Below are 23965 nucleotides of genomic sequence, written 5' to 3'. Positions count from 1 at the left end.
TATCATTCTTTTTAAATTTTATTTATTTATTTATCTTTTAAGTTTTGGCTGCATTGGTTCTTCGTTGCTGCACGCAGGCTTTCTCGAGTTGCGGTGAGCCAGGGCTACTCTTCATTGTGGTGCGCGGGCTTCTCATTGCGGTGGCCTCTCTTGTTGCGGAGCACGGGCTCTAGGTGTGCAGGCTTCAGTAGTTGTGGCACGTGGGCTCAGCAGTTGTGGCTCACGGGCTCTAGAGCACAGGCTCTGTAGTTGTGGCGCACGGGCTTAGTTGCTCCACGGCATGTGGGATCTTCCCGGGCCAGGGCTCGAACCCGTGTCCCTTTGCACTGGCAGGCAGATTCTTAACCACTGCGCCACCAGGGAAGCCCTGTCACTCATTTTTATAAGATCACATTGGAAGTAAACACTATCCCATGTAGAAACAAAACTTTTCATCTAGAATCTTTGCTCCTAACGCAACACAGACGGAGCTTCTCTGCCTCACAGTCATAAGGCAACGGCGACACCTAGTGGAACTCTGGGCACAGCAGGCAGACACATGCGGAATGTTTAGTCTAAGGAGGAAACCACAGCTGGTGAAAGTGTCACTACGAGGCACTGACAGTGCCGTGGGGCAGCTCGGATCCCTGTCCACCCCGGGGCCTGGGCTGTGCTGTGAGCTGCTCCACAGCGATTCCCAGGACCCGCAAATATACGCTCCAGCCCCAGACACTTTTCAGTCAACACAACGTCGGCCTAGAAAATGACATCCGAAAAGCCAAGCTCTGATTGGCTTGGAGAGGTTCCTCCTAATTTCTTCCTAGTCTTTTGACCGGTTCAGCAACCCGCACTGCGCTCTGCGCCCGCGCCCCCGCCCCGGCGCCCCCGCCCCGGCCCCCCCGCGAACACCTCACTGGGTTTCCTAGAGGAGAGTGTGGGAGAGGCCCCTCCGTGAGGTAGCCCCTGTCCCCTGCGCGCAGGAGCCGGGCGGCAGGGCGCACGTTGTCACCTTGACCCCCCCCCCCCCCCCGCCTCCTTCCAGGTTCCCGCTGCCGGGCGCGCGAGGCCCCGCCGGCGGTGGAGGTGAAGGGCGTCCACGTGCACACGAGATTCGAGGCGGACACGGCGGACAATGACGTGGCCCTGTTGGAGCTGGCGCGGCCCGTGCGCTGCCCCGACGCCGGGCGGCCCGTCTGCACTGCCGAGGCCGACTTCGCCGAGCGCGTCCTCCTCCCGCGGCCGGGCGTGCTGGGCGGCTGGACCCTCCGTGGCCCCGAGCTGGAGCCCGCGCGGCTGCTGGTCACGCACGTGGACCCCGGGGAGTGCGGCCGGGCCCTCAACACCACGGTGACCACGCGGACGGTCTGCGAGCGGGGCGCGGCGGCCGGGTCCGCGCGGTGGGCGGCGGGCGGCGCGGTGGCCCGGGAGCACCGCGGCGCCTGGTTCCTCACCGGCCTCTTGAGCGCCGCGCCCCGCGAGGGCCCCGGGCCGCTCCTGCTCATCAAGGTCCCCCGATACGCGCTCTGGCTCCGGCGAGTCACGCAGCAGCCGAGCTCCGCCAGCCGGAGAGGCGACCACGGTCACAGAGGCGACGAGGAGCCGGTCCTGGGGTGACAGAGCCCTCAGCCCCTCCCCCAGGACCCCTCGTCCGAGCAGAACCCCGGGGAGGAGGGGGGAGGGCGCGCGTCCAGCAATAAAAGCAGAGCTGCCGGCACCGAAAGGCGCTTTCCTGAAACGCCAGGGAACAAAGGGGTTCAGTCCAACATTGGTCGCGGGGTCGGCGGCGTCGCAGCGACCTCCCCGCCTGCCCCGGGAGGGCAGAAGGAGCGGGCAGCGCGAGGGGCTGGAAGGCAAACCGCGGGCCTCTGCGCGGGCCCGACCCCGGGGCGGGAGCACCGGAGCAGCTGGGTCGAAAGGCCGCAGCCCCACGATGAGGGCGGCGCAGGGACCGCGCGGCGACAGCCCCGCGGCCCCGTGACGCCGCCGCCTCCACCCACGCCGACGGGCCGCGAGCCCAGCCCGAACGGCGCTTCCTGCAGACCCGACCCAGGGGGCGGGGCGGCCGGTGCCCGACCGGCAGGCGAGAGCGCGGGTGCACATCACGTCTATTTCCCCGTTAAAGTCTAAGCCGGAGGTGCCCAGTTCCCCCGAGGGAAGGAAGTGCTCTCCCGGCTGACAGCTCCGCGGCCACCACGGCAGGGCCTAAAGGCAGCTCCCGCCAAAGGCACAGGCGGGGGCGGGCTCCTTCCTGACGCGCTGCTGGGGAAAGGAGGGCTGTTTTAAGAAGTTAAAACTGTGACTTAACACACTCTCCTCACCGGAGAACGGAGCTTAAACACAATTCAGATTTTTAAGTAACCACCCTTAAACAAACACGATGCTTGTTTCACTTCTGACATTATACTTCAACCCCAGAGTTAGCCTTTTATTGGCCAGTCTGCAGATGCGCTGGGCCCATTTCTCTGAAAGGACCTTGGCAAAAATAAATATGTGAATCTAACGCAAACTAAGGGACAGGGCAGTGGAGGAACAGGAGAGGACTCTGACGTCTTACTGAATGTGGCTGTGTTATCTTCAAACTGTCATGAGGTCATCAGGCCACTGCTCTGAATGGCTACCAAGGATTTAAAATCCAGCGGATGTGCACTGCAACTTCTACATAAATAATTCTGTAAAGATACCTGCAACCTCGTTGATGGCATTAATTTGCCCTACAAATCTGGATTTGCTAGAGTAGAAACCCTACCTGGAAATTATGACAAACACACACAGCACAGGCAGAGGTAAGAATCTCCCTACAGCATTTACAGGCTCTATAGAAACAAGGACCACTGCAGAGAAAGATACAGGCCTGCAACGCAGCTGAGACGCAGAGGGCCATGCGAAATGAAAACTGCTCTAGTCACGTGTATAACTTAATAAGTGGTTAGAAACCACACGAGGTAAGCAAATCAAAACAATAAAACGCAAGAAAAGGGAACTTGATTAGATGGCCGCACCCATTCACGCCCGGGTACAGACTGTCTGCTTCCAAGTTTGGGGGCAGTGCGAACAACGCCGCCAGGCCTGTGTTGACGAGGCCAGGCCGGCCGCTCCACACACAGGCCTCCAGACCAGTGGGAACGCGGGATGCTCGTGCCCGAGGTTCTGTTTCTTTCATTGCCAAGTACAACCCCGTGCTATGGTTCACGGTCAGTCCCTGATTTTCTACTGTTCAAGAAAACACCTGAAAGTGTTGAAAATGCCCAGCTCTCTACGCTATGAAATCCAGGCACGCTCCCAGAAGTCCAGCGCTCACCCCACAGCGAGGACGCAGCTCTCATCCGTGAGGGTGTGCCCAGCCCCGCGGAGCAGCGATGCCGTGACAGCAGTGCCCCGGGAAACATGGACTGTCTCACCATGACCGTCTGCGCCTCCCCCAGGCCACGCTCTCCTGCTCAGGGAACTGGTGGGGGGAGGCGGCTGAGGGCCTGACACCCACGGCAGGCCGTCCCCTCCGCACTGCCCGTCCCCACGTCCAAGTCTGGACATGCCCAGGGTGGAGGTCACACTGTTGACTCAGAAGCCCAGCTCACAGAAGTGGATCCAGCTCCACCTCTTCTCTGGGGTCCTTGCTCTCGGAATGCGGCTCCATCCGACTGGAGAGGCCCACGTGGAGCCCGGCTGAGCGCGTCAGAGCCCTGGGACGACGCACCTTCAGGGTGGGTCACTTGTGCAGCCCGGGAGAGCCCTACAGATGAGCCACGTGGAGCAGAAGCCGGGAGCACACTGCACACTTCTGAGCCAACTGGGACAGTTGGTCTGGCAGCTGGAGCAGCTGACGCGGGGGGGCACAGATGGGAGGCCTCGGCGGGGGTGGCGGGGTGTGTGTGTGTCTCTCCACGTCCCACAGTGGCTCTTCTCCACGCAAAGGGCATGCGCCTTTGCAGCGATGAGCAACTACAGTCCGTGACGTTTCCTTCTTTAGTAAGTTCTGCACAGACAGAGGAGACGCCGCACACTCTGAAAAAACAGCTATGACACCTGGGAAATTTAAATCGAAGTAAATTCAGCTTGTAAAAAGAAGCATTAAGTTAACCCAGCATTTTGATCACACAGAATGTTCAAATTTAACATAAAAAGACGTATCCCAGAAGATACGGTAAAGAATACACCTTTTTGTATCAATTCAGATCACCTTTTTTTACAGAAAGAGTTAAAAGGTGCCTTCGTGAAGAACACTCACGAGGAGTGAACAGAAGCTGCCTCGGAGCCCGCGCCCCTCGCGTGAGCGCCACCAGCACCCCAGGGCCAGCGGAGATGGCTGCGCTTTCTGGGAAGGGGATGCCAGGCCTCCGTGAGGTGCATATCCGTCAGCCGTGATGGCAGAGACACTGAGGTCTCAGCCTCCCCCGGGAAAGACCCGAGAGACTCCAGCCGCGGAGAACGAGTTCTCGGCAGCATACGAACCAGGATGGCCCGGCTCCCTGTCCCCGGGGCCGGGGGCGGGGTCAGCACACCGTGGACAGCGGGGGGAACGGGTTCTGCTTGCTGACAACCAGCTTCTGGTGCTGGTGCGAGATGTAGCCTTTAATGTGACCCTGTGGGAGAAGAGCAGAGGCGGCGTGTTTCTGGGCCTGGGTCTCGTCAAGCCTGCGGGGGTGAAGGACCTGGCGCTGTGGCACAAGTATCCCCCCACCCAGTCACCATGCAGTCAGCTCCCTGGGAGGACGAGTGAACATGCACAGGAGAGAACAGAGAAATATGTGCCGTGTGCATCCACCCCGCCCGCACAGAACTCTCTGGGAACAAGGAAGGCATCAGAGCTCCCAGCGAAGGCGGGGCCCGGGGGAGGCGCGGCCACACACCATGTAGATCAGGTTGGCCAGGATGCACTGGACCTCGGCGATGTCCACGTCCTCCACCTGCATGAACTTCAAGGCAACCAGGAACGCATCCAGAGACAGCTGGTGCGTCTTGAGTAACAGGTACCTGCAAGAGGGACAGAGCTCACGCTCATCAGGGACGGGATGTGAGGACGAAGTCAGCAGGAGAAACATCTGCTGAGAAACCTCTGTTCAAGAGGAACAAAGCATCTCCCACCCGCCAGATACACTTGAAAAATAAGAGCTTTTAATTCTGACTTTCCAATTTTAAAAAGCCACTAGTACAAATATACTTTACGTTTACTGGCTATTTGCTTGAATCTCAGATGCACGTGTTCTCACATTTTAACATCCTTATAATCGAGAAGCACCTTACGATGGACAGTGTCTCAGGTGTGATGAACTGCGGTCCTTGCTAATTTTATTATATTCCTCGCAGCCAGAAAAAGTCTGACTTTAACTGAAGTTTAACTGAGATCCTGCTGGGACCAGGCCTCAGAGAAGAGTCAACTTCCAGAGTGACACGGAAGAAAAGAACAACCTCCTGACGGACGGGGGTGGTGGGGAGGGTCAGCGGGTCACCAACGGAGGACATGGGCAACGGGTCCCACACTCTCCGGCACAATGGGAAACGCCTGGTTCTCAGGGCCGGCGCTAAAACGTCTGTTACAAGGTCTCCACCGCAACCCGAGTTGTTCCTCCCGCAAGGGCGGGCAGACCTCTGCTACCCCACCTGCGCAGCCGTAGCGCCCAGGCCCAGGGCAGTGCGCGGGCCGCGGAAGGCGGATTTTACCCCCGGAATGAAAAGGATGGACTCTGCTTACACTTTCTTAAAGAGGTTCCTGTAGGTGATAATCTTCAGCTTCTCGAGGATGAGGAAAATGCCGCACCGGATGAAGAAGGTCTCGTGCTTGGCCAGAGCCTCGTTCAGGAGGAGGAGGTTGCCTTCGCTGGGCGGCGGGACAGACGCACAGACACAGTCAGAACAACGTCCGGGACGAGAGCGCGTCGAAACGCCATTAGTTCTGTCACAACACGAGGACGTGTGTGCCGATTTCACCCTCTACGAGGTCTCAAATGGAAAAGGAAAAATACTCTACCTCACAGCTTCGGTCACCTCCGCAAACTGCATGAGATGGTACTTCCTCAGGAGCTCAATGGTTGGCATGTGACCCTAAGAGTAAAGTTCCAGAATAAGAACCCTTTCACTTTTAACCAAATTGTCTGATAAAACTCTTGTCAAGGAAAAACTTGCAACCTGCGTTTCTTAGGCTTTCTTCCTAAGTCGCTGAACAAGAACTGAAAGCATGCTAGTCTACTGGAAAAAAAAAAAAAAAAAAACCATCGCTGGTCTGGAAATCAGGAAACCTAGCCAAAACAGGGTTTTGTCATCAGTGACGTCTGACCTCGATCTCGACCTTCTCATTACTGTATCATAGGAGGCGGGTGACACCTGAAGCAATACTAGGCTACAATTTAGGAATTCAGAAACAGCTTCTAGAAGAACCAGCTGAAAAATCTAAAACTGGTTGTTCCCGTGAAGTCGGGTTAGCAGTGGGGAGGGAGGTGTGACACTCTCTCTTTCCCACTACAAGTCACCCTGAACTAGGTAAGTATGTGGTGTTGTTTTGATAATTAAAAAAAATTTTTAAATGGGAGGAAAGGAAGTTCTATCTATTACTTTGAGGATGTTTTACTCAAATAACTTGCTAGCTATTTGTCATTTCTTTACAAATATCAAAAATAATTTTCAGTGACCAAGTAAGATACCTACAGACAGGCTGGAATGACCTTTTTCTTTCTTCGTTAATCCATTTCTATAAATTTAGATTTTTTAGGGGAAACAAAAATAATATGCACTTATTTTACTTGTCTTATATATGTTAAACTTTTGAGTTAGGGAACTTCAAGAGAAAGGAAACACAGGCAAGCCTTTCCAGAAGGATCTGGAAGCGCCAGTCACGGAAAGAGTAGTCCGGGTCACACCCAAGGCTCATTCCTCCTCAATTCCGGGGCGTGCTCACGTGCAGCTCAGACTGTGACCCATCACACGCCACTGGCCGCGCCGTAAGGCATCTGCCCCCTTCTCGTAGACGGCGGGACCCGTGAGAGCCGCTGAGGTCACTTACCAGGAGCATCTTCACAGGAAGGAGATAAATGAGGACCATCCTTTTGTTCTTCTGGCTCAAACGGTGGCAGTGCTCAAAAGCAAAGGACAGGTACTCCTCAGCTGCAGAGTCAGACACAGACATGGTCACCACGGTCCCCACCCTGTGCCTGATGCTACCACCCACCCTTACATGAAGGCCCGAAAGGTTTCAGGAACTGCAAATATCTACCGTCAATATTAACAAATTATTTCCTGCTGTGTTAGGTATTCAAAAGTACCACTCAGTGCATATTCAGAGGAAAAGCACAGCAATACCTTCAGAGACGTCAGCTGAGAGCACAGGTGACCCCTGAGCAAGGCAGTCCGAGCTGTGCGGGTCTACCTGTACACGGGTACTTGCAACGGTAAACACTACGTTACCACGTGGTCTGTGGCTGGCTGATCCATGGATGTGGAGGAACCGTGGGCACAGGGCTGACTGTGAGTCACACGGGGCTTAACCCCCTCGTTGTTCAGGGGTAAGCTGTAATTTAAAAGCTTCTCTTCTTGGACTTCCCCCGTGGTGCGGTGGTTAAGAATCCGCCTGCCAACGCAGGGGACAGGGGTTCGAGCCCTGGTCCAGGAAGATCCCACATGCCGCGGAGCAACTCAGCCCGTGCACCACAACTACTGAGCCCGCGAGCCACAACTACTGAGCCTGCACTCTAGAGCCCGTGCTCTGCAACAAGAGAAGCCACCGCAATAAGAAGCCCGCGCACCACGGGGAAGAGTAGCCCCTGCTCGCTGCAGCTAGAGAAAGCTCGCGCACAGCAACGAAGACCCAACGTGGCCAAAAAATAAATAAATATATAAATAAATTTATTTTAAAAAAGTAAAAGCTTATCTTCTTATGCTTGATATTTAAAGGAAAAGAAAAAGATGGGGGAACTAACCAAGAAAAGCCCTCTTTCGAAAGCTGTAGATGTATAAAGATTTCGTGAAAGAAAATGAAAAGTTGGTCTACACGACCCTACAGAGTAAAAAAACAGAGCACTTATTATGAGAGAGCTGTTATTATTATTATTATTTGTAGTACACGGGCCTCTCACTGCTGTGGCCTCTCCCGCTGCGGAGCACAGGCTCCGGACCCGCAGGCTCAGCGGCCATGGCTCACGGGCCCAGCCGCTCCGCGGCATGTAGGATCCTCCCGGACCGGGGCACGAACCCGTGTCCCCTGCATCAGCAGGCGGACTCTCAACCACTGCGCCACCAGGGAAGCCCGAGAGCTGTTATTTTTGTTATCGGAGCATCCATGGCTGTTGACACACGGAGAGGAGGTGCTCCTTACATCCGGTGTGTTGCCTGAAGTCACATGGCTTCACGTGCAAATAATTGTCAGAGAAGTGAGTTTAGAAAAGTCTGGTCTGAGGACGAAAGAAGAATCATAAAGGACCACCACATGCCAGCTACTCCAAAAGCTCAGAAAGAAAAAACGTGGCTTCCCGTTCTTGAGAAAGCTAATGACACGAGCCACATAACGTGATTTCACGAAAGCACAGCTCTGACGCGGCACCAATCCGCCACGCACGGCCACAAGCACCGAAGATGGCACCTGCGCAAAGGCTCGTCCACCGCGGCTGGAGCTGAGCTACGCGCTGCCCCATCTCCACGTCCTGGGCCCACGGGACCAGCAGAGGCCATAGGGAAACACCGACTGTAGCCTGCGCCGGAACACCGGTGCCCAGAAAAGGACATGCTGGCACCCGTCTCAGAGACCTGGCGTGGAGCGAGGAACTTCACGTGGGACTTTCCCTTGTGGAACCAACTTAGTGTCAAAAATAAACACAGCTTGGATGCAGCCAACACCCACGGTCTACCTTCAGCAGTAACAGGAGGCAGTGACCACGTCCCCTGAACCCAGCCCCAGCTGCTCAGAAGCAGTGACACACCTTGCTTGAAGTCGCTGTCGAACATGGCCTTCCGCCCCACATAGTACCTGTACGTCACCCTCTGTGCAGTGCTGTAGTCGTCTTTCAGGTTTGAGCTGTCGATGGCTCGGATGAGCGGTTTACACAAATGGAGCTTGTTGATCTATAACGAGTAACAATCTACCCTAAACAGTATTTTAAATAAATAGGCAGAACAAACATAAACTTCTGGTTACGAAGTACACGCCTCCTTGCGGTGGGATTCACATCATCAAAACCGAAGCCTTGATGCTAACACCGCACCACAGCTACACAGCCTGACCACGCCCACCGCGGAGGGCCCACCCGCACAGGGGCCGGGCTGGCGCCCCTCGCCTGGCCGTCCGTGCACCGACACCGGTGTGAGGCGCTGGCACCTCACTTCCCCTGGAGCCGAGCGCGCGCCTCGCCGGGCGGAGGCTAAAGAGGACCACGGGCGTGAAGCGCTGACAGCAGCCCTCGCGCCGGGCAGCCCCTGGGCGCACACCAGCTCCCAGGATTATGTGCGCAGCCGGGGGTGGGGGGGGGGGGGGACCGCTTGCCCGGGAGGCTGGCTGACAGTGAATAGAAGGGCTGTCTGGGAAGACAGGCGGAAAGCAGACCCAACAAAGAGACGCAGCGCTCTGACAGCATTTACCTTAAAATAGATCTTGAATAACTGATTCACCAGAAACAGCATGCCCCACTTCTTGGAGTCCTCTATGCCCGCACGGCTACGGGGAGAACGGTTATGTTAACGCTGCCCGGGAAGTAAAGATGTCACGTGTCAACCGCAAAATCAGCTTCCGCAACAAATTAGCGTCTTTAGAGCCCCACGGCTCGAGTCAGGTGCACGGAAGACTACAACGCCACGAAAGAAGACGTCTTCTCTAACACCGTGGGTACTCGGGGGATACAGCGCCTTGCCACAGCAGACGAAAACCGCTCAGTTTGCAGCGATGTTGTGTAAAAGCTGACTGCGATAAAGCGCTTGGGGAAAAGGAAAAAGTACCTTCTCTTATCGTCACAGCCACCGAAACACACGGCGACACAGAGGGACCTCGGAAAGCGTGAGACCCAGAGCGCAGGCCACGTGGGCCCAGAAGTGCTAAATGTGTGCGGCAGCATAAGAAGTGGTTCTGTTCTCTTATTTCCTTATGAGACAGTGGACTATTTGAAGCAAAAGCTAACAGCGATCGTGGGGTCAAGGCCAGCGCCCAGCAGGGCGGGTAGGGCGGCGGGGCGCTCACGTGTCGCTGGCGCAGACGCGGAAGCAGCTCATCAACAGCTCGGCCGCCTTCTCCAGCATGTCCCCAACTTTGCTCTTTCCTTTCTTTACCAGCTGCTGATCTGCCTGATAGAAGATAAAAACCTTCACTTTTCATCTCCTCTAGACACCTCAGTTAAACAGAAGATCACGGCACAGCTAGAAGCAAAAACGCACAGCGGAGGGTTGTCCCCAAAGGTTCTGGCGAGACCATCTAGCCTGTGCTACTACGTTTACAAAACGGAAGCGTCTACAGCGTGTTCCAGCTCTTCCACAAATCAAATCGCTCTTCAACCAATTCAAGCCAGTAAGTCGGTCACGGACTCCCTGAGCCTGCGCGACCTGTGCCACGCGCTGCTAACTAGCCTTTTCTTACTTGGCCGCGAAACCCCATCTCCCACGCGCATGACGTTTGCATGGACGGTGCAGAGGACGGCAATGGACAGGACCGGCGCCTACCCGGCGGCCCCAACCGAACTTGCAGCCACTCTGTCCTGAACCTCGCGCACCCGCGTCCTCCCATCAACCAACCAATGCAGCTAACTTCACTTCAGAGGGTCAGTGAGGATGCAGTAAATATTAACACTATTAGTAAGTCTTAGGCCTTGAATACATGTATTTTTAGTGTTCTTTGCGATGAAGCGGGAAGTCCGCCTACAGCACGTCTGTTTTTAAGGAAAAGCACTGGGGCCACCGTCGAGGCCTCAAGCTGGACCGTGGAACAAACAACCTCAAAGCCTGGCCAGCCAGCACGGGCCACTGGCCAGCACGGGGCTCTGGAAAGTGAATGAAGCAAGCCTGTCACTCCCAGGCAAACACTGACTATTATCTGCTGCCGATGACATCTGCACTTTCAAGAAAAACTTAGAACTTTGGGAAACTTGTATTGACCACCAAGAGCCTGGCGGCTTTCCATTGCTTCACGACTTCTCTGAGGAGGTCACTGGAGATATTAACAAATGTAGAGTTTTCCTGGTTTTTGTTTTTTCACGTAATGAAATACGTCAACATTTGGAACGTCTGGGTAACTCAGTGAACCAGAACTCTCCAAATGATCAATGTACAACGTTACAAAATCCTACAGGGGTGAAAGATCCATTCACCGTGCAGGGCACACCAGTGGGTCTGGATGTAGCAGGGAACGGCCACTGCTACGCTTCAGAGGCCACGCTGCAATGACCCTTAAGAACTACTCTTGTAGTTTTAAAAGGTGTAGCTCAGAGAAGGGCACCTACGATCACCTGAAAAGGCTACTAGAACAGTCCTCCCACTTCCATGTACATCTACGTGAGGCCACACTTCTTCATATATTCAACCAAAACAAGGTACTGCAAAGAGTGAATTCAGAAGCAGACCTAAGAATCTGAGCGGCTTCCGTTGAGCCATACATTGAAGAGATCAAAACGGATAAAAATGCCACTTTTTTGTACATTTTGTTCACTTTGAAAATATATATTTTTTTAATTTAGAAAGTCAATTATGTTACCACATAAAAGGTTTATTATTTTAGGTGAACAATGTTAAAAATTTTCCCAGTTAAAATTTCTAATACAGTAAGTACTGATATAACCCATATGAACAGAAGCTTCTGGGGGTCCTCAATAATTTCTATGTAAGTTATTATATTTTTCAGTTCTAAAATTTCCATTTGGTGCTGCTTTATATCTTGCATTTCTTTGCTGAGATGTCTCCACCTGCTTCAAGCGCGTTCGCACCTGCTCCCAGGGTTTTATGGCGGCGGGGGTGGAATCGCCATCCCATCCTCGGTGTCGGGTGCTTGCCGACTATCTCCCCCATTCAGAGTCTCAAAGGCCAAGAGTCCCGATTCCTGGTATGGCAAGGGACTCTCGATTATATCCTGGATGCCCGGGGTGTCATAAGACTGTGGCTCTCCTTGTTTCAGCCAGGCCTGCGCTCACACCAGCCACCCACTGCGGACAGGGCTGGGCCTGCAGGCCAGGGCGGAGGCAGCTGGGATGCTCCCCGCCCAGAGGTGGGATGCAGGGGAGGGAGCCGCGTCGTCTCTGCCTACTGTCAGTGTCCCCGGGTGCCGGACCGAACCAGGACGCCCAGGAGATGAGAAGGAAACAAACGCAGGGAACTCGCTGCTCTGCCCCTTCTTCCCTCCACCTCTCAGAGCCACGCTGGCCTTAAAACTCCCAGCAGGAGGGAGAGAAACACACGCCTACTGTGTCTTGTCCAGAACCAGAAGTTATGGATAGTTTTTAAAACTGTAAAGGGGTGTCAGGACCAAAAAGTTAAGAACTGCTGCCCCCAAAATGGCTTATGCTGACCCCAAGGGGAAATCGACTCATAAAATCCTCCTTGTTCCAGAGAACCCTCAGCACTCCCTGAATCTACACTAGGGACGGGACGGGGCGCATCTCCACAGCTGGCGAGAGCACAGAGCCTCACGCGCGAGCCAAGCCACCCCCGTGCTCTTTCTCCACACCACGTTCACCGACCCAACGTGTTCCTCAAAATTTGTGGAAAGATGATATGAAATTAAGCAACAGATAGATAACGAGTTTGGGTTTAAAAGAACAGTGACAGAAACTGAACTTACATTATTGGCAAATATTCGAAGGTCAAGTGCCACTGCATACATGACAGGCAGAGCCCTACGGGGCAAAAACAAGTACGTTTGAAGACGCTCTGAGGTCAGAGGTTCCATTACCAGAGGTGGGGAGGCCAGGGCTACCATCCAGAAAGGGGGTCACCAGCCCACGCCCAGGGGCTGCTATGCTTTCCCTCACCCTCGTCCCGGGCAGGTGGCAGCCCCTCCCCATCTGCACGAGTCCCGGGGAGTCGAGGGGCTCAGCCCTGGCAGCACCCTCCCCCTACGCTGGGACACGAAGTCTCCTTCCCCTCAGCCCCTACCACCAGCCAACAGCTCCATTAAAACAAGACGTGGTTCACAACGATCTCCTGACAGGGTCCAAGGTATGCAACAGACCAATGTCACAAAACGACTTTTCAAAATCTAGCTGGCAGTGTTAATTTTATGTGTAAGAGAGATCTTCACTTAAAAAGGGTTTTGTTTTTTTTTTTAGTAAAAGGTATTTGCAAGCCTTCAGTTATCTTAGTATAAACAGAATTGCAGTATTTACCCAGATTTTTAATAAATCATAAAATAGCTTACCAAGGAATTTAAAATAACCCAGTTATTATGTATTCCATCATCCCAAATGAACTGTAACTGATCTACATCTTTTATCCAAGTTTAAAACCCAAAGTAAGTTCAAAATTGACAATTAAAGGGAAAAAATAATATTTAGTAAATATTTGGGGGCATGGAATGGCTGAAATACTTCATATTTACAGAAAAACACTGCAAATAATCTGGCTGACCTGCCATTTAAGTTTACACTGACTATTAAAACTCCATTATCTGTGTTGATATTATCACGTCAACACACAACATTAAATACCAACACAGAAAACACAATTAAAACTTCTGCTTTTAAAAAAGAAAAAAGCCATTTGCTAATTTCCAGCTGTTTCTGTTTGTACTTACCAGTTTTCTTCTTTGTGGGCCTGAAATGCCCGTAGGAATGATGTAGTATATTAAGGAAGGTCCGACAGAAAAAGTTCAACTCATGCTACAATTGAAAGACTAAAGAACAACAAGGGTTCTAAACTGTAAGGGCTATAGCTCACCACTTAAAAGATTATGTATCACAGCAGCAGGTTCTTGAAGGGAAAAAATACATGAGCCCACATTACAAACATCTGAGTATCATTAGGTATACGTAAATACATTTATTTCATACATACTTTCCCCAAAGTAAGAAAAAGACTGTTATAAGGTTTTTAAAACTGGCTTATTTGGCTCCTCTGAGCTCAGATGATCACAACTTATATATAATGTGCTTTAGGATCTGTGGTATAAAGTTTATTTCACTGATTACAGAATTCTTGAATTCAGAGGAGACTTGGCTGGTCAGTAACCAATTCTCTTCCGTGTATATTAAGCAAGATGGTTAAAAAATTAGCAGCTAAAGGGAATTCCCTGGAGGTCCAGTGGTTAGGACTCAGCACCTTCACTGCCAGGTTCCACAAGCTGTGTGGCTCGGCCAAAAAAAAAAAAAAGCAACTAAAGTCTGGAGATACATATAAACAGTACTAGAATACTCACTGACCAGGGCCTTAGCCATAAGATATCACTTAAATGACTTAAATCAGAATTGGCTTGATTAAGGCCCTCAGTGACCACAATTCAACGATGCTGTGTGTTGCGTCCACTCTTCCATCTGTGCCCGGATCTGGAAGTTCTTCTATTTCTCCAAGGGGACTAACCCATCCCTGTAACTATACTGAATGTTGGAAAGGCAACAAAGTATTATTCTTCACAACAGAATTAAATAAAATCCTTAATCATAACCAGTGTTCTTCCCCACCATGTAGGTGACTGGACACAGTCTGAAGGCCATGCTAAAATCCTTAATCATAACCAGTGTTCTTCCTACCACGTAGGTGGCTGAACGCAGTCTGAAGGCCAGGCTACATTTAAGGACCTGAGTGGAAGGGCTAAGTGAGCTTCTCCTGCTTTCTAACTAAAGGCGGGACTAAAACTGGCCTGACGTTTCAGGATCTTAGCCCCCAAGTAACCCGCTGTACCTGTTAGACACTGAACAGTAACGCCCACGACAAAAGATATTGGACAATGACGGTCTGGCACTTGTACGCCTCTATGAAGTCGTGGTTCCCCACCGCGTACGTGCACCTGGAAAGGAAGTGGTGGGCACTGAGGGCGGAGGGGCAGCAAGCGCGCGCACTCGCTGAGAGCCGGCACGGACCACGCGGACCGCACTGCTCGCTCCCAGCACAAACGCCTTGCTCTCAACTGACCCAGCAGATTACAAGGAGGCTCACGAGAGACCACCGGGTACAGGAGGAAATCCCACGCTACATGCTGGGCCTGTTCTTTCAAGTCCCAGAAGGAGAAGCCCAGCTGCAGAGGTTCCACTAACAACACGCAAATGGCCCTTCTCGGGCATCAATGGGCAAGGACACTCTACCCAGACGCCCGGCGGGCAGTGTCACTGTCAGTCAGTCCGTCCCCAAACCTGGCGCCTCGCCGCATGCTGCACAGAGCTAGGGAGTTGCTACAAGAAACACAGTGGCACCCCAACTTTTCCAGAGATCTCAGGGGCCCCGCAGGTCTGCCCCACCCTGCCCCCAGACCCCAGCCCGCTCAGGACGCCGGAGAAGAGGGCAGGCAGGAGGACAACCAAATCCCACACACTGTAACACCTGAAGCTTGCCTGGATCGAGGCTTTAGAGGTGAAAACAGTAGACATGACATGTGAATAAAAAGCAGAATTTCATCTGCTCTGCTCTGCTCCAGTTTCTTCCCCAGTAAGGCCAAGAGGTTAAAAACCGGGCGTTTCCATGAAAAACGCAAGTCGACAGTGAGCGCCACAGCCTGCTGCACAAAAGACCAACGTGGCCAGTAGGATGGATACCAAATGCTTTTCAGAGCGTTACACAGAAGACACACACACACACACACACACACACACACACACACAAAAGACCACCACGCGGCCAGTAGGATGGATACCAAATGCTTTTCAGAGCGTTACACAGAAGACACACACACATCCACGATTACCATTTCATGTTAACTTTTCAAAACATACGTGGTCCCTGAATAAAACATTTATTAAAATTCGAAAGTATTCCATTTTTTTTAAAGTATTTTAAACTTCACAAGATTTTCATAGGTGTTACCAAAGTGAAATTACAAACACACTTTTCTACTTTTTCAAAGGAAATTTTTCACTGCTTCAAGCATAAAATGTTAAATAAAACCCCTAGAGTCAGTTCAGCAATTTTCAGATTTGCTTGTTTTTCTTCCTCACTCATGGATTACCTTAAATGAGCTGCAAACATTTCGTCATAAGGGGGTTCCAAAACTTGTTGACACTTCTCTTCTGGAGAGGCCATCTAAATGATCGTAAGAAAAATAGTAAAAATAAAATTAACTGGGACAGAAAGAATGCAACATGTAGGAAGAGATTCAGACAAACCTTTGTTTCAAAAGAATTTACACTTCACAGCTGACAGTAACTCTTCACACTTTAGCACTTCAGAAAAAAAGGTTCATTTCTTCCACACATATTTATCAAGCACGACCTACGTACAGGGCAGGAAATGGACACCATTCACTTTGTCTACCACAGGCCAGGAAATACTCTAGGCATGTTCATGTACCTCTTAATCTATTTATTAAGCAGCTACTATGTGCCTCGTGTGAGGTCGAAGGAGCTGGAGACAGTGCCTGGGGGAAAGGGGGTCGGGCGGCCAACAATTGCTCCTGCTCACTTCCTGCTGACAGGACTGCCCACTCGGGGTCCTGGGAGACAGCAGACATTCACCTCGAACTTGCCCTCGCCTCCCAGTGGCCAAATTCTGGATAACACAAGCATCGCAGTGGATTATGCAGTGCACTGAATTTAAAAGAAAAGTACTCAGTGAATCCACACTGATACAGCTCTATAAATGAGAGAGGGAGAATGACAGCATGGGAAAGATCACCACCCTACAGTCCCTGACGAAACAACCAGGCAGACAACGGGCCCAGCGAGGCAGCTGTCACGTGGAAGGACGTGGAGTTTTGGAGCGAAGGAATCAGCCTCAGGTCACAAATGGGCGAGCAGACGTGTATCAGGGACAACCTGCCAGCAAGCTGAACCCGAGTCCCATCAGGACCCCGAGCACTTTATTTTTTTTTAATTTAATTTAATTTAATTTAATCTATCTATCTATCTATCTTTGGCTGCGTTGGGTCTTCGTTGCTGCATGTGGGCTCTCTCTAGTTGCGGCGAGTGGGGGCTACTCTTTGTTGCGGCACGTGGGCTTCTCACTGCAGTGGCTTCTCTTGCTGCGGAGGACGGGCTCTAGGCATGTGGGCTTCAGTAGTTGTGGCACACGGGCTCTAGGGCACAGACTCAGTAGTTGTGGCGCACAGGCTTCATTGCTCCGCGGCATGTGGGATCTTCCTGGACCAGGGCTCGAACCCGTGTCCCCTGCATTGGCAGGCGGACTCTTAACCACTGCGCCACCAGGGAAGCCCAGGGCACTTCCTTTCGAAAGAAAAATTTAGGTCCCTGATAGGACACTCCCACAGTGTAACGGCCATCCGCGAGGAAATGGGCATTACAACATATCCACAATATATTCCACAGAATCTACTGCTTGGAGAGCATTCATCATCTGAACCAAGAACGCTTATAGTTCAGGCTTCCCTGGTGGCGCAGTGGTTGAGAATCCGCCTGCCAATGCAGGGGACGCGGGTTCGAGCCCTGGTCCGGGAAGATCCCACATGCCGCGGAGCAACTAGGCCCGTGAGCCACAACTACTGAGCCTGTGCTCCTCAACAAGAGAGGCGGTGACAGTGAGAGGCCCGCGCACCGCGATGAAGAGTGGCCCCCGCTCGCCGCAACTGGAGAAAGCCCTCACACAGAAACAAAGACCCAGCACAGCCAAAAATAAATAAATAAATAAACTTATTTAAAAAAAAAAAAGAAGAATGCTTATATTTTAGAGCAGGGGCTGGCAGATGCTCACGTAAACGGCCAGCCAGGAAATGCTGCAGGCTCTGCGAGGCCCACGTGCCTCTGCGGCAGCCAGCGTGCAACGCAAGCTGCCGTGCGCCAACAAAACCGCACTGGCAGCAACAGGACACGGTTTTGGGCTCCAGGGAGAGCCAGGCCTGGGCAGAGCCCGAGCCCCACTGCCTGTCCGCTGGATGACCTTGGATGACCTGGCCCTGCTACTGCACTTCTCTGAACCCCAGAAAGTCGTGTGGGAATTAAATGCAGGAAAACGAGCACAGATCTCAGGACAGACTCTGAGACACAGTGCTCAATTAATGCTCAATAAATGAATTGGAATTAGATAAATCGTGAAGGAACTTGGCAATTTTCAAACAAGAGTGGCAATATTAGTTTCCTTCCTACTCAAAGTCTAAACTTTTCTTAGGAAGGTGGTGACCCTGTAACCCTCTCAGACACCTGTGTGCGTGGTCCCACCACCTACCTGAAGCCGTGGGTTGGCAACATGAGGGTGCTTGAAAGACACCAGCTCTGCAAGGGATGACCCGTCTCTGGTGTCAATTGCTTCATAGACCTGAAGCGTTTGGAAAGAGAAGAGCTAAGTGGAAAATAAAACACTCTGTCCTAGTGGAACCTAGACAGCACATTGCACACCCCTAAACTTCACTTTCCCTACTTTGAAAGGAGTCAAGATATAACAATCAGTACTCTCCTTAGCCAGCACATAATCACTGCGTTTGAAGATGAGATCTCCTGGAGGCAAACAGGTGACTTACCGTTAAAAACAATGAAAAAGCAGAATAAACCATCAGTTTATTATTTGCTTATTAATGAGGGTGAAGTATTCAATTTTACTCAGTCATACTGAGAAACATTTGAAAATCCACTTATACAGCTTACGAAGAAGAAAAAAGATCTTGAAAATCACATATGTCCAAAATTCAAAGCACTTCCACTCAACCTAAATTTAAAATAAAAATGGGAAGGCGATGACCAAATAAGTGTCACAGTCATACAATAGGATGCCTGGGTGTTGTGAAAGAGAATCAAATAGATCTACTTGTAATAACATGGAAAAGTGTCCACAACATACTTACTGCTAATTCCAAAAAAATTAGTTGCAGAAAAACTGTGCAACTTGATCTTGGAGAAAAAGAAAAACTAAGTATTGATATGACATGTAAGCACAGGAAGAAATGCGGGGCCCCAGGCCGCACCAGCTGACCCCTGGCCAGTGGAGTGGGAGCCAGGGGGATCAAGGAGACTTTTATTTTATATATTTCTATACTGGAGGCCTGCGTTACAGCAGAAATTTTGTAATTAGAAAACCAAATGATATTTTAAACTTATATTTAGCAAAAAGTGACATAAAAATCCTAACCATATAAGTGAAGACAAAGCCAAGCATAAAGCTGCACGTACTACAGCATCATTTATGCACAGAAAGTTAGGTGTGGAAAAGATATGCAGGGGCGACATAAGAGGACACACGAATGCACACCCACGAGGGGTGCTCACATCGCCGCCCAGCAGCAGGGTGAACACCGAAAGGCCAACCACCCTGAGCATTGCTGAGAGCATAAAGCAACCGGAAGCCCAGCCACCGCTGGTGGGAGGGCGAAGGGGGCAGCTGCCTGTGGAAACGGCGAGGCATGCGACCCTCCCACCCGGTGACCCGACGGCCAGGAGGCACGGAGGCCCACACGGCCTGGACACCTCCAGGACCCAGCTCCTCGTCGGTTGCACAGTCAGCATCGACTGGGGAAGTTTCACCACCATCTCTAAGGCAGTTCACAAACTAAAGAATTTGCCACTTGCACTTACATTCTGAGCCAGCAATCCCACTTCTGGGGATTTACCTTACAACAAGGAACAAGATATTCGTGCAGGCTTACTTGCTGATGTATTATCATGAGTAATCACAAAATACACAAAATCAGTGCCCCTGCCTCCGAGAAGCTGATAAAGCCCACGACGTTCCCGTCACAGGGGGTGTGACGGAAAACAGGAGGCTGGCGACAGACCATGGGCAAGTCTGAAAGGACTGATGCACTGCTCAGCAGACACTAGCATCGCAGGCAGACCAGTCACCCGCTCCGGTCCCCGTTAATGTGTCACGCCCCGGAACCTTTGGCCCTTTCACTTAACACCCGCACTGGACCCTGCAGCCGGACCCCAGGTCAGCCTGTTGAGCGTCCCTGTGGGCCTGGACCAGGGACTGCAGACCTCACCAAGTGAAGCTCACTAGCTCTGCGCGCTCCCAGGGGGAAATTCTCTTCCCAGGATGCTGCTGGTCACCGTGCATTCTCCAGGTTCCGAGCTGGTCCACAGGGGGATCATCTACTCACGAACTCATGATTCCTTAAAGATACATTTTCTAGCTCCAGCCACTGAAAAGGCATAGAATTAATGGCTCCCCAGTAGCAATGGGCACGCCTAGCACTCAGGTTTGTTTTCTAAATTCTATTCCCCACTAAAAGGAACCAGAGCTCCCTGGGGAAAGGGCAAGTCCAGCACTGGGACAGGGAAAGAACTAGGTGAGCCTGGAGTATATATTATTGTACCAGAAAGCAAGGCCAGGCTCAAAAAGGGACAGAGACATGTCAGAGAGCCACAGAATGGGGACACATGTATAACGGATTCACTTCGTTATACAGCAGAAACTAACCCACAACTGTAAAGCAATTATACTCCAATAAAGATGTTAAAAAAAAAAGCCACAGAAACCACTTTGAATGGACTCTCAGTGGCCAAATCTGGGACAATTTGAGCTTCAAAAAGAATAATAACATTCTCACTATTGGTCCTGGATTATAACTAGGTATTAAAAGTAATCTATAATGATACTTTCAAAAAGAGGGACATAGAGGAAAGCATTGTTTAACTGATGAAATACTAGCTAGTAAATGTAGAAAGAACAATAGGAAATCACCACTTGGCAACCACTAACGTAATAATGTAATAACTGACTTGGGAAAACCATTTTGTGAGAGGGTGTAGAGAACAGGACGCTCAGTGGTTTTCAGGGTCCGTCCAACAGCCTACAGGTTCATCGCAATGCAAAAATGTACCTCAACAGTGGAGTGATCTGATGGGCAGATGCCTCTTTAACCAAGTGGTGCTGTCAGCATCCCTAGTGCTGGGAGAGGCCACGGGAAACCCACACTAGCCGACTGAAGCCAAATCTAATCACCAGGAACAGCCACATAAAGGCAGCTGGTGAGGCATTTACACGTGTGGCCGTGGGCCTGGACATGTAAACAAGGTCACGTGTCATAAAAGCCCCCTTCCCCAAGAGGCAAGAGGACTCTTCTAGAAGACCAAAGGGCAAAGCACCCCAATGCCATGTGATCTGACTGGACCCTGGGTTTCAAAAAAGAGGTTCCAAAGAAGATTGGGGGTGGGGGGGGTGGGGATTAAACTATGGCTTCTACATTGGAAAATACTGATGTTCACGCTGATGTTCAGTTTCTCGGATGCACCAAAGGCGCTGCAGTTACACAGCGGACGGCCTGGGTCTCAGGCGCACGCTCAGGAAGGTGAAGGCCACGGGATCACTGGGAAGAAGCGCACGGGCCCGGAGGGAAGGACGAGCGAGCACGGTGGGTACACGCCCGGGTGAGGGGTACACACCTCTCCATTCTATGCTTTCAACTTTTCTGTAGGCTTGAAATTTTTCAGGAAAAAAAGTTGGAGGAAAAAAATTTTAATGTAGACACAGCTTTTAAAAAGTAACCTGCCGTGTGAAATAAGAGTTTGTGTAACGGACAAAAGAATGAAATAAAACACACTAAAAAAAATAATACCAGCCCTCAGAGAGATACTAGAAGTGACGGAGAGATCCACCTCGGGAAGAAGCATGCAAACTGATCTTTTTCTAAGGAGAACAACAAATCTTTAAAGTAAAATACATGGGGAAATGTAAGGTAAATTAATTCAAAAAGAAACCTAATGGAATGCCTGCAAAAACTCGAGTGCTGAGCGGAAAGGGGGTGTCGCCGCGGGCCGGTTGTTGAGAGACAGCCCTCCTGGGCCCTCGTGCTGGGGGTCCCACACTACAAGACTCGGACCACTGGCTCTTTCACTAGGGCCGTTACTCAGGGCTGTTCATGTGACGAGTTACCTTGAGAAATGAGATAATGTCTCCCCCATCCCAACCCTAGACAAAAACCAGACTTGCTTACTGCCTGCTAGACCAGGTAGATTCCCCAGGTTCTGTCTCTCTCAGGTACATGTGCAGCCACCCTTCTGGGCCTGTCACACCGTCTGTGGGACTTCGGGCCCAGGGAGCCACACAGAGTAACAAGGTCCCTGGTCTCTGACCCAGGAATCGCATGTGTTCTGCCAGCATCCAAGAAGCTAACAAGACACCTCATGGGCTACTGAGGGTAAAATCAAATCCCAGACCCAACAGCTAATGGAAGTTATCACAGAGACCACGGGAAATGAACGAAAGGCGACTTGTCCACAGGTGGCTGCTGGCCAAGGATGTTGCAAAGGTGAGAAATAAGTCCAAGCTGACAGGGTCACTGAGATTCAAGCAACAATAAACTTTGGAAGCTGAGGAATAGGCAGGTTCTGACTCGGACAGGAAATGTCTGAAGCTTGGACTGACAGAGGTAGTGAGCTTGGTGTCACAGCACGGACTCTGGGGCCAGGACTCCCAGTCTGAATGTGCCACTTACTAGCCCAGTGACCTTGGAAAGTCACTTAACATCCTCTGTAAAATGCGGCTTGCAATGGACCAACCTCCTAGGAAAACAGTGACGATGATGAGCTGCCGTGTACCAAAGCGCCTGGTTCTCGGTAAGCCTTCACCAAGCACTCATCATGCCTGTTCTTCTCATAGCCACCCCGCTGTTCCGTGGGGTGGAACAGAGAAGACAGACAATTAAAGGAGATTCTCAGAGTGCTCCTCTGGGAAGGCAGGGAACAGGACCGAGCGGTAGTCTGGAGAAACAGAGGCATAGGAAACTGAGACAGACAGACCAGCACGAGTTCTAACTCACTGCTCACTAGAACGTGGAGGTCCGATCACTGGTACATCACTCGGCCTCACACCCCTCCACCTGCCTGCATCTATCCAGCCCACAAACTGTACTGCACACTGCGTGGCTCAGACACTGTTCAAGGCACACATGGTGCCCCTCCCCCCAAACCCTGGGATTAGGTGTGGGCAAGAAAACTGTAAGAGACTTAGAAATATACAAAAGATACAAGTATATAGAAGATAAAAGTTATAAGAAAGCATAAAATTCTGGAGAGACTCTATATTCACGTTGGTTCTCAAATGTCTACGTACTTGTTCAACTTTAAATAAAAACTGATACTGAAAAATGTTAACTCTGCAAAGATAAGGCCAAGGTGGACTTATCCTTAAAGCAAAGGTCTTAGGCGTCCTTCAGAAGACTGCAAACGAATGTATATTTGTAAGCTTTAAGTTAAGATTAAAGCATGTATCTGTTTTTTCATGATTCCCGTTTTAACCAACTTCTCAACTAACCAAACAACTAATGTTTCCAATCTTGTTAGACTATATTCAACTGCCAACTAGATATTTTGGCCTGCTTGTCAACAGACACCTCCAACTTGACACGTCCAAGACTACATTTGTCTTTCCCTCTAAATCTGTCCTGCTCATCTGTTGCCCAGCTAGAAACCTAGGAATCGTTCTTGCCTCCTCCCCGTTCCCCAGCCGCACATCCTCATTCAGCAAAGCCCTGGTGAAGTCCCCTTCAGAAATTCTAAAAAGCCCACTCGCCCTTTCCTTGTCCCTATTACCACGGTTCTAGTTCTGCGAATTAGCACAGCTCAGAGGAAAGACTACAAGCCTTGAATCCATAAGTATCTATGTTTGCGCTGTGCTGCTGCGTTCACAGGCTGTATGGACAAAACCCTGAGAGCCACACTTCCCAAAGGATGTAAGCAGCGGATCGCTAACACAGACCGGCTCGCAGCCGGACCACTTGCTCTGTCCCCCCGTTACTTCCACCACTTTGTCCCCCCTCCCCACACGCCCCTAAACTGAGAGCGCGGCCAGGGGCTCCAGCGCAGCTGGTGGACAGACTCGCCCGGGATCCAGCTCTGGCCCGCAGGCCAAGACAGCGGGAGGACAGCTGGCAGGATGCCCGTTGGCCGAGGAAAGTTACCTGCTGCAGGTACTGGTTGATTGTGATGTGCGCCATGGCCGCTACCGCCGCCGCCCCGCGGAGCTGCGCGCCCCGTCGCCGCCGTCGCGTCACTTCCGGGACGCGGTC

General features: G+C 51.4%; 2 protein-coding genes across 6 annotated transcripts in view; one reads left to right on the top strand and one right to left on the bottom strand.

Annotated features, from left to right (window-relative positions):
• PROZ (protein Z, vitamin K dependent plasma glycoprotein) overlaps positions 1 to 4437 on the top strand; it is a 9975-nt gene extending 5538 nt beyond the window's left edge. The window contains exon 7 of the mRNA XM_089899336.1: positions 1022 to 4437. Coding sequence (XP_089755462.1) covers positions 1022 to 1593 — 572 coding nt within the window. The 3' untranslated portion in view covers positions 1594 to 4437. The remainder of the gene's footprint in view (positions 1 to 1021) is intronic.
• PCID2 (PCI domain containing 2) lies at positions 4361 to 23965 on the bottom strand. Of its 5 annotated transcripts, none has more exons than XM_022576703.2 (14): positions 23858 to 23965; positions 18193 to 18282; positions 16025 to 16098; positions 14807 to 14872; positions 13664 to 13705; positions 12713 to 12767; positions 10130 to 10233; positions 9538 to 9613; positions 8883 to 9024; positions 6974 to 7074; positions 5945 to 6018; positions 5669 to 5794; positions 4827 to 4950; positions 4361 to 4559 (listed from the first exon to the last, which is right to left on the bottom strand). In XM_022576703.2, exons 1-14 carry the CDS (start codon positions 23891 to 23893, stop codon positions 4470 to 4472), a joined length of 1200 nt encoding a protein of 399 aa, XP_022432411.1. In that variant the 5' UTR covers positions 23894 to 23965; the 3' UTR covers positions 4361 to 4469. The 5 variants fall into 5 exon arrangements, with proteins under 5 accessions (XP_022432411.1, XP_089755458.1, XP_089755459.1 ...); XM_089899332.1 differs by having other exon boundaries at positions 18193 to 18306; positions 23858 to 23909; XM_089899333.1 differs by lacking the exons at positions 18193 to 18282; positions 23858 to 23965 and adding an exon at positions 16182 to 18186.

Source organism: Delphinapterus leucas, chromosome 18 (genome assembly GCF_059928025.1).
Source record: "Delphinapterus leucas isolate spDelLeu-1000000601 "Yukka" chromosome 18, BTC_Dleu_Yukka2, whole genome shotgun sequence".
NCBI classification, from domain to species: Eukaryota; Metazoa; Chordata; class Mammalia; order Artiodactyla; family Monodontidae; genus Delphinapterus; species Delphinapterus leucas.
The sequence above is the reverse complement of the archived record's forward strand: the minus strand, read 5'-3'. Positions and strand labels throughout refer to the sequence as shown.